Here is a 16,013-nt window from a genome sequence, read left to right as displayed (position 1 = left end):
CTATTAAAAAAAAAAACACTTTTTACACTCGCACAGTGAATAAAATCACAAAATTGCCACAACATTTACTGCTCTTCCTCACTGTTGCTCCTGGTTCCTCTCGCTGCATTCTACGGGTCACCTACACCAATACTACGACACAGACACAGATGATGATGACCCACCTCTGACCCCTACAAAGGATTGAGATGTTCGATGTATCTTGCGATAATTTGGTAAAGCTACAAATATTCAAACGAGTAGATGTTTGGGAGCTGAGCAAAGCATAGAGGTATGACGAGTTATTAGCCCGATCCTCACCAATCTACCAAGCTCCGAACCCGGAGTCTACTGTACGCGCGCGTGTCTCAATTCAATGTAGTCTCATTCTATTAATTTTTTTTTGTATATTTATAGTTTTAAAACTTTGGTGCATTTAGAATGTAAATTAGTTTTTAAAAAATCATCGCATTTTAAAGGACAAAAGAATGAAAAAAAATCATCATCACCTAGAGTTGACAATTGACAATACATTTAGACTACATTAGTTCTAACAAAATCAGAGCACAATTTTCTAAACTCAGATAACGAACCAGCATTGATGATTTCCTGTGGCATTCTATTGTAATACTGGATACCTCTGTGAAACAAAGAATTTCTGGCTCCTGCAGTCATATAGTTTGGCACTCTTGGAGCATTAGCTCCCCGTGTGGGGTAATTGTGAATGTCTACTCCTCTCACAACTCTTTGCGTAAGATATGTAGGTAGACGTCTTTTTATTAGATTATCAATGAATATCATTGTCTGATACCTCACTCTCTGTTTTATGGACATCCATTGTAAGACCATTCGCATTGTAACAGAAGAGGTATAACGCCCACAATCAAGGATAGCCCGCATTGCCTTATTCTGCAGCCTTTGAAGTCGCGTGAACTGTGTTTCAGTCGCCAGAAACAAAATCGAGGCACAAAAATCTAGATGAGGTCCAATAAGTGATAAGTATAATTGTATCTTACCGCAACGGTTTACATCCTTTCTCAGTCTGCAAATAACTCCAACCTTTTTAGCCACCTTCTTTATAACGTTGTCAATATGGTCCGTAAATCTGAGTTTATCGTCAACTATCACTCCTAAATATTTTATACTAGATACAATTTCTACAGATACATTATTTATTACTAATTGAGTGGGTAGGCTAAATAGTCTTCGACACACAACCAAGGCTTTAGTTTTCTCAGGATTCAATTTGAGTTTCTTATGTTTCAGCCACCTATCCAGTGAGTCTAGATCCTGATTGAGTTTCCTAAAAATATCACAATGGTCATTACCACTAGTGAAGATGACTGTGTCATCCGCAAATAAATTGATGTCGCAATGCTGTAAAACCCTTTTCATATCGTTAATATACATTAAGAAAAGTATTGGTCCTAGAACACTTCCCTGAGGTACTCCTAGGGTGTTCTCGACGGCACTTGATATTTTGTTGTTAAATACAGTTCTCTGTGTTCTGTCTTGGAGATAACTCTCGAACCATCGTAGTTCGTTGCCTTTAATGCCAAAACTCATTAACACTTTTAATAATAGTGGCCTTGAAATTGTTTCAAAGGCCCTTTTTAGGTCGAGGAATACAGCAATTGTAGTCTTTTTACCATCAAAAGCTTCCTTCCATTTTGCCAGCACTAGGTTAAGAGCCGATTCGCAAGAATGACCAACCCTATAACCCGACTGTTCAGGTATAAATAAATGATTGCTGTTTATATATTCTACTAATTGTTCTTTAACAACTGTCTCTAATACTTTTTCAAAAATATTTAATTTGTTTATAGGCCTGAATTCATTTGCAAGAACAGTTCCCGGTACTTTTTGTATAGGTACAACAAGAGACTCTTTCCAGGAGGTTGGAAACACTCCTCTCGTGATCGAATAATTAATAATGTTTAGTAGTTCATGTCCTACAGTGTGAAAACAATCTAGTAGGATTTTTGAATTGACATTATTGATTCCTGATGAATTATTTAGATTTTTGACCACGTTTTTCAATTATCCGTAGGAGATAGATCTAAATGTAAATATATAGTCCGTTTCACGAAGACTTGCGTAAGCTTCATTAGTTTGACCAATACTACGATGAATGTCCAATACGCTCTGGACAAAGAATTTATTGAAAGTTTCAGCAATTTTCTCGGAGTCATACACCATTGATCCATTGAATATTATACAAGGGCTATTAATAGTTCCTCTTGGATTCAGTAAAGATTTTAGGATTTTCCAAAGTTCCTTACTATTCTTTCTATTCTGATTAATTTTATGTTCAAAGTATGATCTTCGAGTTGTAGTTAAAGCTCTACTATACAAATTTCTAGCTGTTTTATAAATTGTCCAATCAGAATTCTGGTTTGTTTGGAGAAATTTGTTATAGTATTTGTCTCGTTTATGTTTCTGCTGGGCCAATTGAATTGTGTACCATTTAGCTGAACAATTTGTGTTTATTGTTTTCTCTTGCACAAGCTGTGACATACTATTCTCTAAGACAGCTGCTAACCTAATACATTTATCGTTGATATTAGCAACATTTTCCTGAATTCCTTCAGACACCATCCTATTCAAAATTTCTGGAGAGTACTTTTTCCAGCACTTAACTCGTAATAGATTAGTACGGGTATATTTTTCATCGATTGACCATTGAATTGTTTCATGATCTGAAATTTTTAAGTTGTTTTTAATGCAAGTTGAAACTGAATAGTTATTTGTATACATGTGGTCAATCAATGTTCTACTACTGCGTGTTATTCTTGTGGGCAGATTCACTATTTGTCGTATGCCCAATCCTTCTGTAATCCTTTTTAGATGTCTAGACTCAGATGCATTCATCCAGTTGATATTAAAATCTCCCATCACTATATTTATTTTATCGTATTCTAAAAATTGTTCTAACCACTCTTCAAGAATAGCTAGGAACCTAGAAGGACTCGAACTGGGTGAGTGATAGATTAGGCCGTACCTTGCTTTTGTAGTATTTTTCAAAACTGAAATTGCTAAGAACCAGTTACCTTCTTTCGCTTCATTTAGGAGCACCTTAAATTGTACTGAGCTATGTATATACATTGATACACCACCAGTGTGTCTAGAATGTGATAAACATGAAACTGTATTATAGCCTTTTAGCGAATATTGTTCGAAGGCTTCCGGATCAACTATGTGAGTCTCAGATAGAAATATTAGTAATGGATGTATTTCGTCAACCATAGTTTTAAGGATACTGTAATTAGAAGACAGACCTCCAATATTTAAGTATACATAAGGAAAACTCTTTTTATGTTTCATGGTGGATGTTAATTGCTATTGAACTAGTTCTTGATTCCTCAGTTTTAGCTTCTTATAACAAGGACACTGGTAACTATTAGCCGCATGTTCAATGTTATATTTTAATTTCCTGTTCTCATTTGCTACAATACAATTTATACATATAAACAAATTAGCATCTTTTGTGCACTGTTCCATTCCCCTCCCTGACTTACCCAACCCAGCCGGTACGCTGTGGTGCGTATTACTTAATCGTTGTTTGTCGTTTGTGCGGTACACCCTGGTTGACGACACAAATCTGCTGGTCTGCTGATTCTGCTTTTTACGCTGCTTCCCGTGGTGCGACGCGGACTCTGGGTTCCTGTCCCCCACACTTCGGGTGGACAGTGGGGGGTCTGCATCGTTGGTCACCACTCCAAGCACGTAAGGCACCTCTCCTGAAACGAAAATTGTATAGAGGATAAACGAAAAAAGAGCTATAGACAAAAGATATAGTTTAAGTCTGAAAATAGAAAGAGAGAAGAGAAAAAGGAAGCTGGAAAGAAACGAAAAGTAAAGAAATGAAGATTAGTAACTTTCCAGCTTACGGTGGCCCTTGCGGTGTTGGTTGTTGCCGTGCCGCATTGTTGTCCATTGTTACTCGGGAATGGCACCGCTGCTGCATCTCGTTCCCGATAGAACCGTGGACAGCGGAACAGCACGTGTTCTACGTCCTCTACGGCGTCCCCGCACTCGGGGCAGTTGGGCGAGCCATCTAGGATGCCTTTCTCGACGAAATAGGAGCGCAAGAACCCGCGTTCCGTGAGGAGCTGGGTGTGGAAAAAGTCGACTTCCCCATGCTTGCGGCCGACCCAGAGATTAATGTCTGGAATCAGCCTCCTAGTCTTCAATCCTGGTGCTCCTGGTTGCCCTGCATCCGTTGTCCACTGGTCCTGCCAGCGCCTCATCGTTTCCTCCCTTTGCCACTTCCGTGTGTCTGATTGAACACCACCACTCGCTACCTTTTCGTCGTGGCAGCGGATATCCTCCTGCATGCGGAGGACTAACGGGGTGGTGTTGGCGACATCGCAAGCGGCATCATAAGAAACGGTCTGGAAGGCACTAGCGACTCGGAGAGCGACCGACCAACTTCACTGTACTGAAAATGAAGCCTACTGCGTTAACGTGTGTATGCGCTTCTGCCAAGCCAACCACGCCGTACTGCATGTGTGTGAATATTTGCATCACTGGACTAAGAACACAAATCTCACCGCACAGCAGATCGTGTGTCGCCAAGTGTGTGCATGTGTTTATGTTGTATACGATAATATAGGTTGCCGACCCCTGGGAACGAAGTGGTGAGTGCCGCTCGGGGCTCGATCGTAGGTACGTGGGTGCAAGGAGATCCCGTCCGGAAAATCCACGCAAACAATGAGACTCCAAATTTTGAGTGATTCAGGCCGAGGGGTATGAGGAAGCTTGAGGAAGCAAGGAGAAACGCGCTGCGGTGAGAGCGCGCTTTGCTTTTTGAGTGCGCTTGTTACTAACACAACACGAACCCAGCGTATTGGAACAAGCCGTGTGTGATTGTGTGCGTGCGTCGACGGCTATTTCAGCTGGAGAACTCGTTTTTTATTTGCACTCAATTTTTGCCGGTCAGTTTGTCTCATTCTTACTACCACATTTGACTTCATACAAAGTGGCAAAGTTCGACGTTTCGAATGTTGATGTTTTTAATCTCCTTGATTCTGCGTGATAATGTGTACAAAAACTTGTTATAGTGAAGTGTATTAATGTGTTTAGTGTTACTTCGACGTGCACAGTTAATTTAAATATGAAAAGTGTTGGAAAACAAAGTGTTTTAGTGATATTTATGCCTGTTTGTACATCGGCCAAAGAGGTAAACATCATGTTAACAAAGTCAACAAAAAGGTAAATAACAACAACATGCATAGAGGTATATGCTCTTTTTGCAAATGTAAAAGAATTATGCCATATGCAAATATTATGTTAGATTTGTGACAAAAGTGTTTTTACTATTATTTACCCGAGTTATTCCATTTCCCTCCCCCGCCTATCCACTTGTGTACCGGTAAAATAATAAAAATCGTGGCATATCGTTGTGCATATAATGTGTTTTATGTTTTAATAGTTTAATATGCGGCTAGTTAATTTCGCTGCCGTGGTTAGCATACCGGACATGCAGATTATGGGGTTGCGAACGCCAAACGAAATCCGGGATGTAGCAATAACCGGGATCGCACGTGTACATCTTGGCTTGTACGTCGTGGCTTTGTGATGAGCGGGTCGATCCGAACTTACCGGGTCAGAGTCATCCGTAAGTGACCAGTAGTCGTTCGGGTCGACCCGAAAGGTACAAGTAGGTAAAGTAGGCCCAAGCACCGGGTCGGAAATGCTTATTAAATTACGTACCTACTGATTATTCGGGTTGGCCCAAACTCGCTGCACCCACAGGTCGAATTTGATTCCTAAAGTGATCTAGCAACCCTTACTGCAACTATGGTTCGGGATCGATTCCGTGAGACTCCGGATCGTATCGTAAAATTAATCGTCAAGTATAGCTAAACCCACGAGAGCAGTAAAGGACAGTTAACACTTTTGTTAGAAACCCGGTTATGAATGCCCGCCTGGCTGCAGGAATTCAAGCGAGACCACCATACAATGCATGCATAAATTATATTATGACATAACATAAACGATCAAATTTTATTATGAGCGTGATTATTACAATCTAAATTAAAATTAATAATTTAATTAATTAATTAATTAATTAAGCCTGTCTCGTGGTACAGTCGTCAACTCGTACGACTTAACAACATGCTCGTCATGGGTTCAAGCCCCAAATAGACCGTTATGGGGGGTTATCCAAAAGTCACTGAAAGCCAACACGACAAGTGGTACAGCCAGGCCTTGATCGACACCGTTTGTTGAGTCAAAAGAAAAAAAAATTAAAATAGTTCGATCTGGACCAGTCATATGGTTAACTTTTAATAAATAATTTGAAATTTAACAAACCCTGTTTTCCATACAAACGCATGCTTTTAAATTGAACTGTCAACCAAGTATCAAGTGTTCAATTAAAAAGCATGCCAACGAATAAGCGTTGAACTACAGTCAGAATTCAATAGTTTGTATCAGAATTCCGGTTTTTTTTAATTTCACAAAAATCTCATGGCCTGCCGAGAAAAATTTCATTTTTTTGTATGGAAAAACGTGCCAACTAAAAAGCACATACTCAATAGTTGGCATGGAATCGAAGTTCAACCAATGAGTTCAGATTGTTCTGTTAATTTGTTCTTTTGATCAAATAGCCATTGCCCAAGAGAAATGTAATAATAATTTTCTTTACCTGTGTATCTGCATAATGGTGTTGCTAAAAATCAAAGCATTACCCTGGTTTATACAAGGATTCAATGGGTAAATATCTAAACATTACACCTGCTAGTGTTTATCCTGTTACATAAGTACCTTAAAATAAAGGTACAGGTCCGTTACATAAGAAAATAGAAAATCCTACCTCTTTCCTGTCTTATAAAAACCCGCGCAATTTTTGTTTGTGTCAATACGATTCGGGCAGTCGTTTCACTCGGTGTTGTTATGCATGCTCTGTACAGTTATAAATTTTGTGCAATACTGTTATAATACAAGTGCAGAATAATACAAGTGTATATTTTAAATATTCAACGTGCCGTGAATTTCACTCAATCACAACAATGTCGGCCAAAGACCAACGGAAGTCAGGATCCATGTATAGATTCATAGAAGCCAATAATAAAAAGCTTGATGCTGAATTGTTTGGAGAGAGTAGTGAAGCTGGGCCAAGTAAAATTCAGACAGCTACGTCAAATGTAGAGTTCCGTGAACACCCGCATTGTGGTAAGTGCAAAATAAAAAAATTAAAATTTGTGACCAATGCAAATTAAACACAATTATAATACTTATTTTTTATCTACTCATTTCAGAGAACCATCCTTGTCCATTTGATGAATACATCTTGCAAGAAGAATACGTCAGTGATTGGGTTACTATCGATGCATTCGACGATACGGAAGTATATGAAGAGGTCAACGAAGATTACGATGAAGCCGAGGAAACTATGCACAGCACCACAAGAGTCTCAACACGAGGAGGAACCATTTGATGAGCTTATTCGAAATTGGGCATTAAAAACATACCAAACACATCAAGCTCTAAATGGACTATTAGAAATTTCACGTAAAAAAACGGACTACCAGCTGCCGAAAGATGCGCGCACGTTGCTTAAGACAAGGCAATGTGGAAAAGAAATGTACCCTATAGCAGGGGGAGAATTTTGGTTCCCTGGGGTACGATCGGGTCTCAAGGATCACTTTCGGTAAGAAAGCAATAGTCTTAAATACGATGATTACTTTTTACTAATATTATATGTTTTTTGTCTGTATTTTGTATCTTTACAGCGATGTGCCACCAAGAGTCAGCAAATTTTCGTTGTACTTTTCGATTGATGGACTTCCACTGCACAAGAGCACTCGAAAACAGTTTTGGCCCATATTAATGAGCATTCAAGAAATGCCGGAAGTTCCAGTATTGATGGTGGGCAACTTTTTTGGTGAATCGAAACCAAAGAGTGTTGAGGAATATCTGCGTCCGCTTGTCGACGAGCTAAATGGGTTGATGGATAATGGCATTGTAATAGCCAATAAGCTAATCGAAATACACGTAAGAGCTTTCATCACGGACTCACCAGCACGAGCATTCATAAAAGATAAATTATAAAAATTCTCTTAAATTTAATGATACATTTGCTTTCTCTTCTATTGGCATAACGTTCTGCGCGGAAAAAAAACGTCCCTATATAGGCTTTTGCGACTTATTTACTTATGAGGTGTATTAATACATATTTTTAAATTTTCTCACAGGTTCAGTTTACTTCAACCACACACATGGTTGCCAAAAATGTACGGTACAAGGAAGATATCACAGCGCACACCGAGTTACATGTTTCCCGGGAATGGATCATCCAGCAAGAACGCATGAAGATTTCGTCCAATCAAATTACGGAGCACATCATCGGGAAAAAACGCCTCTCATGGATCTTAAGAACTTAAGAAAGCAGATTATTATAGCAGATCGTTTGCACCTCTTTGACTACGGCGTAACAAGAACAATGCTGAAAGGATGGAAATCAGGCAAATTAGGAGGGGGTGCCAAGTGGTCTGAAGAAACAATAAGCAAGATTTATGCTTTGCTGAAGGAGGTGGAACTTCCTTTAGAGTTTCATCGCAAACTCCGTTCTGTTGAAGACATTGGATTGTGGAAAGCTAGTGAGTTCCAAATGTTTCTGCATTACGCGAGCTTTATCGTTTTGAAGGATGTATTAACAGATGTACAGTATGACCATTTTATGAAGTATTACTGTGCGGTAACATTGTTATCATCCGAAGTGTATAAGAATGATTGGCTTGAGGCGAAACGCTTGCTAAGAGAGTTCGTTTTAGAATATGGTGTTATCTACGGCGAACATTGCATCACCAGCAACATACATAGTTTGTTGCATGTGTATGATGATGTAGACACATTCGGCCCGCTTTACACCATTTCATCTTATCCCTTTGAAAGTAAGCTCCAGCATGTCAAGAACTGTCTTCGAAACGGTCATAAGGTTTTGGTGCAGGCTGCAAATAGGATATCGGAGCAAAACCCACATATTGCGTCATCAAGTACAACAAATCCATCTTTTCCATTTTTGAAAACCAAAACTAATGGAGTAGCATTGCACATTAATCGACAATTAACTCTTTCTCCTGGTTTTCAGTCCAATTGGTTTTTGACTCATGATAACTACATAGTTAAATATTGTAGCGCAGAACAAAAAGATTCAACTATAAAAATTAATGGGAGAGCATTCAATTATATAACGGAAACCCTCTCGTACTATATTTCACCTTTTATGAAGGATATATATGAAGAAAATATTAGTAACCTTCGTACCGATGAAATGGTATTTTTACCCAGGGATATAAAGTGTAAATTAGTAGCTATTAAAACTACTGATAACTTCTTAGTGTTAGTTCCCTTTCTCAGGACGTTAACCGAATAAAACGTAAAAAATCGATCTTATATAAATATTATTAACGTTTAATTATGTAAATAATTAAAGAAATACATGTACTTTCTGTTTAACATATAAATATTGTTTTACTTTTAGTATTATATATATTATATATTATTATTATTATTATTATATTATTATATATTATTATATATTATTATATATTATATTATATATATATATATATATATATATATATATATATATATATATATATATATATATATATATATATATATATATTCAACAAATTCAACCCTCTCTTATTTGAGAGGCGATGGGACTGTCGAATAAGAGGGGTTTTCAAATTACAGAGGTTTAAAGTGAATGAGAGGTCCATACAAACAAGAAAGAGACAGAACATTTAGTAAGCAGCCTTAACTGTTGCTATAGGAAACTGCGAACAGAATCGCTAATTTGAGCATAGATCTTTCAATAACCATGGCAACACCATACACAAATAAGAGGGATACAGATTTCAGAGGTTTTCCAAATTAGAGGGACAAAAATGTACTGGAAATCAAGGGACTGTGAAAAATGTTCAAATAAGAGAGGTTTCTCAAATTGGAGAGGTGTCAAATAAGAGATGGTTCACTGTATATATATATATATATATATATATATATATATATATATATATATATATATATATATATATATATATATATATATATATATATATATATATATATATATATCTTCTTCTTCTTCTTTGGCTCAACAACCGATGACGGTCAAGGCCTGCCAACCCACTTGTGGGGTTGGCTTTCAGTGACTTATTGATTTCCCCCCATAGCAGGATAGTCAGTCCTACGTATGGCGGCACGGTCTATTCGGGGCTTGAACCCATGACGGGCATGTTGTTAAGTCGTACGAGTTGACGACTGTACCATGAGACCGGCTAATATATATATATATATATATATATATATATATATATATATATATATATATATATATTAATTTAGGTATAACATGTAACTAATCTTTGTATTATTGTTATATTATTGCAGATCACAGTCCGTTGCATAAATTTATTTGTTTGTATACGGTTTACTTATACAAAATAAATAAAAATCCAATGAAATGCATTCACTTCCTTATACATCACAGATAATTTTTCAAATACTTCCTGACAGTTTCTTCTAACAAAATGTTTGTATTTATGTTAGAAACTTACAGCCACAAAATTACTTTTAAAGCGTAGCAACCGCGTCATAATCTCTTAATTTTACAGATGTTAGTATCATGTTATGAAGCATTTAGGTAGTATTTTGATTGCACATTTAAAGTTAATATAAATTTTATTGGTTATTAAGGCAAGAATTCATATTATGATAAAATAGTTCATATTAGCTATGTCATAAAGTAACATTACTTATAATAATATGTACATGTTATAATGATAGTAGTGCAGTGCATAATTTTTCGACTAGAATCCAAATAAACTTTGGTATCAATATGAACATCTTATACTAACGCTACTTAAGCTCATAATGATAAGACTAAAGTTTGAATTATACGTTAATTTAAAAATATTCATATGTACATATGTGACAGCTTATAGACGTTTAGGAATACATAACATATGTATACAGGTTAACTATCTTAATTAACTAAATTAACTAACTTAAAAATTTTCTATTGTGACAAGTCGATTTCCTTGAACCCTCCAAATTCAAGCGTTGAGTAGCATGCTCCAACTTTGATTTCATAAACTTTTCTACAAAAAGGTCATCGACTTCTATCCCTAAGTGATTTTTTCCGACAGCCCTAAGCAAACGTAATACATGCCGGTAATTACAAAACGGTATTTTTTTCCAGATGACCCTTTCCAACTGCAAGAAGCGAAAAATGTTCTATCGAAAAGGATATCCAAAGCCTCATGTAACCTATTGAATGCATCCTGGCTGGTAATATCGGCATCGATTCTTTGTACATAACAAAAAAAAAGAATTCATTATTTTCCAAAATAGCTTCCAGCTCATCTAGCTGCTGCACGTTGGACACTACAGTAATATTAAATGTATTTACATTCCTTCGAAGTCCTTTCATAGGATTCATTGTTAAAGAAACAGAGCAAGTATTTGTGCATTTCGAGCATCCTGTCTAATAAGCAGCTTTCGGCAAAGCGGACAGCAGCAAGACGGGTGGCTTGCTTCTTGCGGCTGTGTTGCAGCAGAAGCATCATCGCTAGAAACTTCCATCATTGATACAGCTGATGTTGGCTTGAGAACATCTGCGCTGACAATCCTTGCTTGCGGGCGTGTCGCAGCAGAAAAACCACCTCCGGATGCTGCAATAACAGTTGCAGACGACGATAACCGTTGTCCTGCGGAGCATTTAGCCATTCCTGGCGGTTTTGCTGCAGCAGCGACAACACCTCCAGATGCTGTCACCACCGCTGAAGACGACGTCAACTGTTGCAATCCAGAATCAACAGCATTTCCTGGCGGGCGTTCCGTAGCAACAACGCCACTGGAAGTTGCTTTTGGTGATGTAGACGGCAACAGTTGTCCTCCGGCGGCAGCGGCAACACTCTTGGCTGTCTCCACCGTTGCAGCCGACGGAAGCCGTTGTCCTCCAGTATGAACAGCAACAACAACACCACAAGATGCTGTCCCAACTGTTGCAGCCGACGGCAACCGTTAACCTCTGGCGTGTACAACACTTCCTGGCGGACGTGCAGTAACAGGAACAACACCGCTGGACACAACACAACTTGCGTTTGTTGATTCAGACGGCAACCGTTGACCTCCGGCGGCAGCGACAACACTCCTAGATGCTGTCACCACCGTTGCAGCCGACGGCAGTCGTTGTCCTCCAACATGGACAGCATTTCCTGGTGGGTGTTTTGCAGCAGCAACAACGCCTTTGGATGTTGTGTTCGCCAACGCAGATGACGGCAAACGTTGTCCTACGGCATGGACAGAATATCCTTGCGGGCGTGTCGCAGCAGCAAAACCACCTCCAGATGCTGCAATCACTGTTGCAGACGACGACAACCGTTGTCCTCCGGTGCGTTTAACCCTTCCGGGCGGGTTTGCTGCAGCAGCGACACCTCCGGATGCTGTCACTATCGTTGAAGCCAACGGCAACCGTTGTCCTCCGGCGGCAGCGACAACACTCCTGGATGCTGTCTCCACCGTTGCAGCCGACGGAAGCCGTTGTCCTCCAGCATGAACAGCAGCTACAGCACCTCCAGATGCTGTCCCCACTGTTGCAGCCGACGGCAACCGTTGCCCTCCGGCGGCAGCGACAACACCTCTGGATGCGGTCACCATCGTTGCAGCCGACGGCAACCGTTGTCCTCTAGCGTGTACCACACTTCCTGGCGGACGTGCTGCAACAGCATCAACACCACTGGAAGTTGCGTTTGTTGATCGAAACGGCAACCGTTGTCCTCCGGCGGCAGCGACAACACTCCTGGGTGCTGGGACTACCGTTGCAGCCGATGGAAGCCGTTGTCCTTCAGCATGAACAGCAGCGACAACACCACTGGATGCTGTCCTCACCGTTGCAGCCGACGGCAACCGTTGTTCTCTGGCGTGTACAACCCTTTCTGGCGGACGTGCAGCAACAACAACACCGCTGGAAGTTGCGTTTGTTGATCGAAACGGCAACCGTTGTCCTCCGGCGGCAGCGACAACACTCCTGGGTGCTGGGACTACCGTTGCAGCCGATGGAAGCCGTTGTCCTTCAGCATGAACAGCAGCGACAACACCACTGGATGCTGTCCTCACCGTTGCAGCCGACGGCAACCGTTGTGCTCCGGCATGCACAACACATCCTGGCGGGCGTGACACAACAACACTATCCGGACTAGAGGATGCCATCACCAATGAAGATGATGGAATTTGCTGTCCACCGGGGCAAACAACTGTACCAGCTGGCATCATCGTCGAAGATGTATTTGGCTGCTGCATTGCAACACAAGTAACGTTTCTTGACAAACGTGCAAGTGCAGCAGCAACATCATCGGAAACGTTCAACGCCGACGACGGAACAGATGATATTGGTGGCTGTTCATTGGGGGCAGTATAAAACGTAACTGCCGAAACATAACCGCCGGAAGATGTCAACGTATATGATGCAGCAGAAGATGTTGTTAGCTGATTCTCCACGGTACTAACTACTGGAAGCACTTGTACGCACGTAGGGTTTCGCACAACTTCTTCACTGAAAAACATACCAACATCATCTGGATCTTCCGGACGCGCTTGCTTTGTCGGCATAGACATGATGTTGCTAGAGCAAAATAGGTACGTTTTTATTTACTTTTCACATTAACTTTAGAGGGAAATATGTTTAACTTACTTTTATTCTTTTAATTGTAGAGATCTCAAAAAAGCGACGTAGAGAAAACTTTGAACAAAACGCTGACAAAATTGCTTGTTGTTCACGACATGAAAATTGAACTGTGAATGTTTACCGCTGTCAATAAAAATAAACAACTATGGCACCGCGTTGAAATGTCACGCACACTGCTAAGCATACCACGCATGGCTCGAAAGAACACAAACACATTGACAACTGCAAAGCGCACCGTGCGTTACGGGTGGGGAGGGGGAGGGCTCGCGCGAGGGTGTAACTCATTCCTCCAAGAGTAACTGCTAACGGGGGAGGGTACTCAAATCACTCAAAAAATACACTCATTTTGCCGGACGGGATGAGTGTATTTTTTGAGTGATTTGAGTACGCGCACAACCATCTCCGGCAAAGCGTCGCGCTGTACTGGTGGTTTTGTACGCGTAGGAGGGGGAACACACGGAGCGATGGTTCGATGCTGTCGTGTAAGCGAGATAACACGATGTGACGAGCAGCTCCAAGTTGTTGAACTCGCTGAAAGAAGACACACACATTCACAGACGGCTTGTCAAAGCACGGTATTTGTGTTGGTGTTAGTGAAGCGCGCGTGTAAAACAGAATGCGAACTCTCATCGCAGCGCGTTTCTCCTTGTGTTCAATCTTACGATTTCGGATAATCTTTTCTTTCGTGTTTCGGTGTTACTTTCGATATTTACCGGCGGTTGTGGCTTGTTCAGTTGCAAAATTAGAAGAGAGGTTTATTTGTAGAACTACACTTATACTTATAAACTAATCGCCCGAGCCGAAAGCTCAAAGCTCAACGAAACGATCTTCGTGTTTCGTTAAACACGATTAGATGACAGGGCTTCCGTGCCTGTTTCTCAACATCCTCCCCCCCTTGACGCAAGTCAACAAACAAAACAAAATAAGGAAGTAAATTACATGTGCTCACGCCTTTCTGCAGTGAAAATACAAAATACATTTAGTTATGTGTGCAGCAATACTACTCATGCCAGCTTCAACCACACACATGGTTGCCAAAAATGTACGGTACAAGGAAGATATCACAGCGCACACCGAGTTACATGTTTCCCGGGAATGGATCATCCAGCAAGAACGCATGAAGATTTCGTCCAATCAAATTACGGAGCACATCATCGGGAAAAAACGCCTCTCATGGATCTTAAGAACTTAAGAAAGCAGATTATTATAGCAGATCGTTTGCACCTCTTTGACTACGGCGTAACAAGAACAATGCTGAAAGGATGGAAATCAGGCAAATTAGGAGGGGGTGCCAAGTGGTCTGAAGAAACAATAAGCAAGATTTATGCTTTGCTGAAGGAGGTGGAACTTCCTTTAGAGTTTCATCGCAAACTCCGTTCTGTTGAAGACATTGGATTGTGGAAAGCTAGTGAGTTCCAAATGTTTCTGCATTACGCGAGCTTTATCGTTTTGAAGGATGTATTAACAGATGTACAGTATGACCATTTTATGAAGTATTACTGTGCGGTAACATTGTTATCATCCGAAGTGTATAAGAATGATTGGCTTGAGGCGAAACGCTTGCTAAGAGAGTTCGTTTTAGAATATGGTGTTATCTACGGCGAACATTGCATCACCAGCAACATACATAGTTTGTTGCATGTGTATGATGATGTAGACACATTCGGCCCGCTTTACACCATTTCATCTTATCCCTTTGAAAGTAAGCTCCAGCATGTCAAGAACTGTCTTCGAAACGGTCATAAGGTTTTGGTGCAGGCTGCAAATAGGATATCGGAGCAAAACCCACATATTGCGTCATCAAGTACAACAAATCCATCTTTTGAACCAAAACTTTGAAAACCAAAACTAATGGAGTAGCATTGCACATTAATCGACAATTAACTCTTTCTCCTGGTTTTCAGTCCAATTGGTTTTTGACTCATGATAACTACATAGTTAAATATTGTAGCGCAGAACAAAAAGATTCAACTATAAAAATTAATGGGAGAGCATTCAATTATATAACGGAAACCCTCTCGTACTATATTTCACCTTTTATGAAGGATATATATGAAGAAAATATTAGTAACCTTCGTACCGATGAAATGGTATTTTTACCCAGGGATATAAAGTGTAAATTAGTAGCTATTAAAACTACTGATAACTTCTTAGTGTTAGTTCCCTTTCTCAGGACGTTAACCGAATAAAACGTAAAAAATCGATCTTATATAAATATTATTAACGTTTAATTATGTAAATAATTAAAGAAATACATGTAATTTTCTGTTTAACATATAAATATTGTTTTACTTTTAGTATTATATATATTATATATTATTATTATTAT

The 16,013-nt window shown here is 39.7% G+C and overlaps 2 protein-coding genes across 8 annotated transcripts in view; both read left to right on the top strand.

Moving 5' to 3' along the window:
• Window positions 1-1,745, top strand: part of LOC121600841 (histone PARylation factor 1-like) — a 5,038-nt gene extending 3,293 nt beyond the window's left edge. The window contains exon 3 of the mRNA XM_041929629.1: window positions 1-1,745. This exon is cut by the window's left edge and continues 689 nt beyond it. The gene's annotated coding sequence lies outside the window, so the exon portion shown is untranslated.
• Window positions 1,746-3,880: 2,135 nt separating this feature from the next.
• LOC121600840 lies at window positions 3,881-15,947 on the top strand. Of its 7 annotated transcripts, none has more exons than XM_041929623.1 (4): window positions 3,881-5,193; window positions 7,009-7,636; window positions 7,719-8,026; window positions 8,181-9,419. In XM_041929623.1, the coding sequence occupies exons 2-4, from the start codon at window positions 7,266-7,268 to the stop codon at window positions 9,359-9,361; spliced, it is 1,860 nt and encodes a 619-aa protein (XP_041785557.1). In that variant the 5' UTR covers window positions 3,881-5,193; window positions 7,009-7,265; the 3' UTR covers window positions 9,362-9,419. The 7 variants fall into 7 exon arrangements, with proteins under 7 accessions (XP_041785557.1, XP_041785560.1, XP_041785562.1 ...); XM_041929628.1 differs by lacking the exon at window positions 3,881-5,193 and adding an exon at window positions 14,712-15,947 and having other exon boundaries at window positions 6,498-7,636; window positions 7,719-7,980; window positions 8,181-8,204; XM_041929625.1 differs by lacking the exon at window positions 3,881-5,193 and adding an exon at window positions 14,712-15,947 and having other exon boundaries at window positions 6,498-7,636; window positions 8,181-8,204.
• Window positions 15,948-16,013: the final 66 nt, after the last annotated feature.

This window comes from Anopheles merus, unplaced genomic scaffold (assembly GCF_017562075.2).
Source record: "Anopheles merus strain MAF unplaced genomic scaffold, AmerM5.1 LNR4000008, whole genome shotgun sequence".
Lineage (NCBI taxonomy): Eukaryota > Metazoa > Arthropoda > Insecta > Diptera > Culicidae > Anopheles > Anopheles merus.
This window is presented reverse-complemented; position numbering and strand designations above follow the sequence as displayed.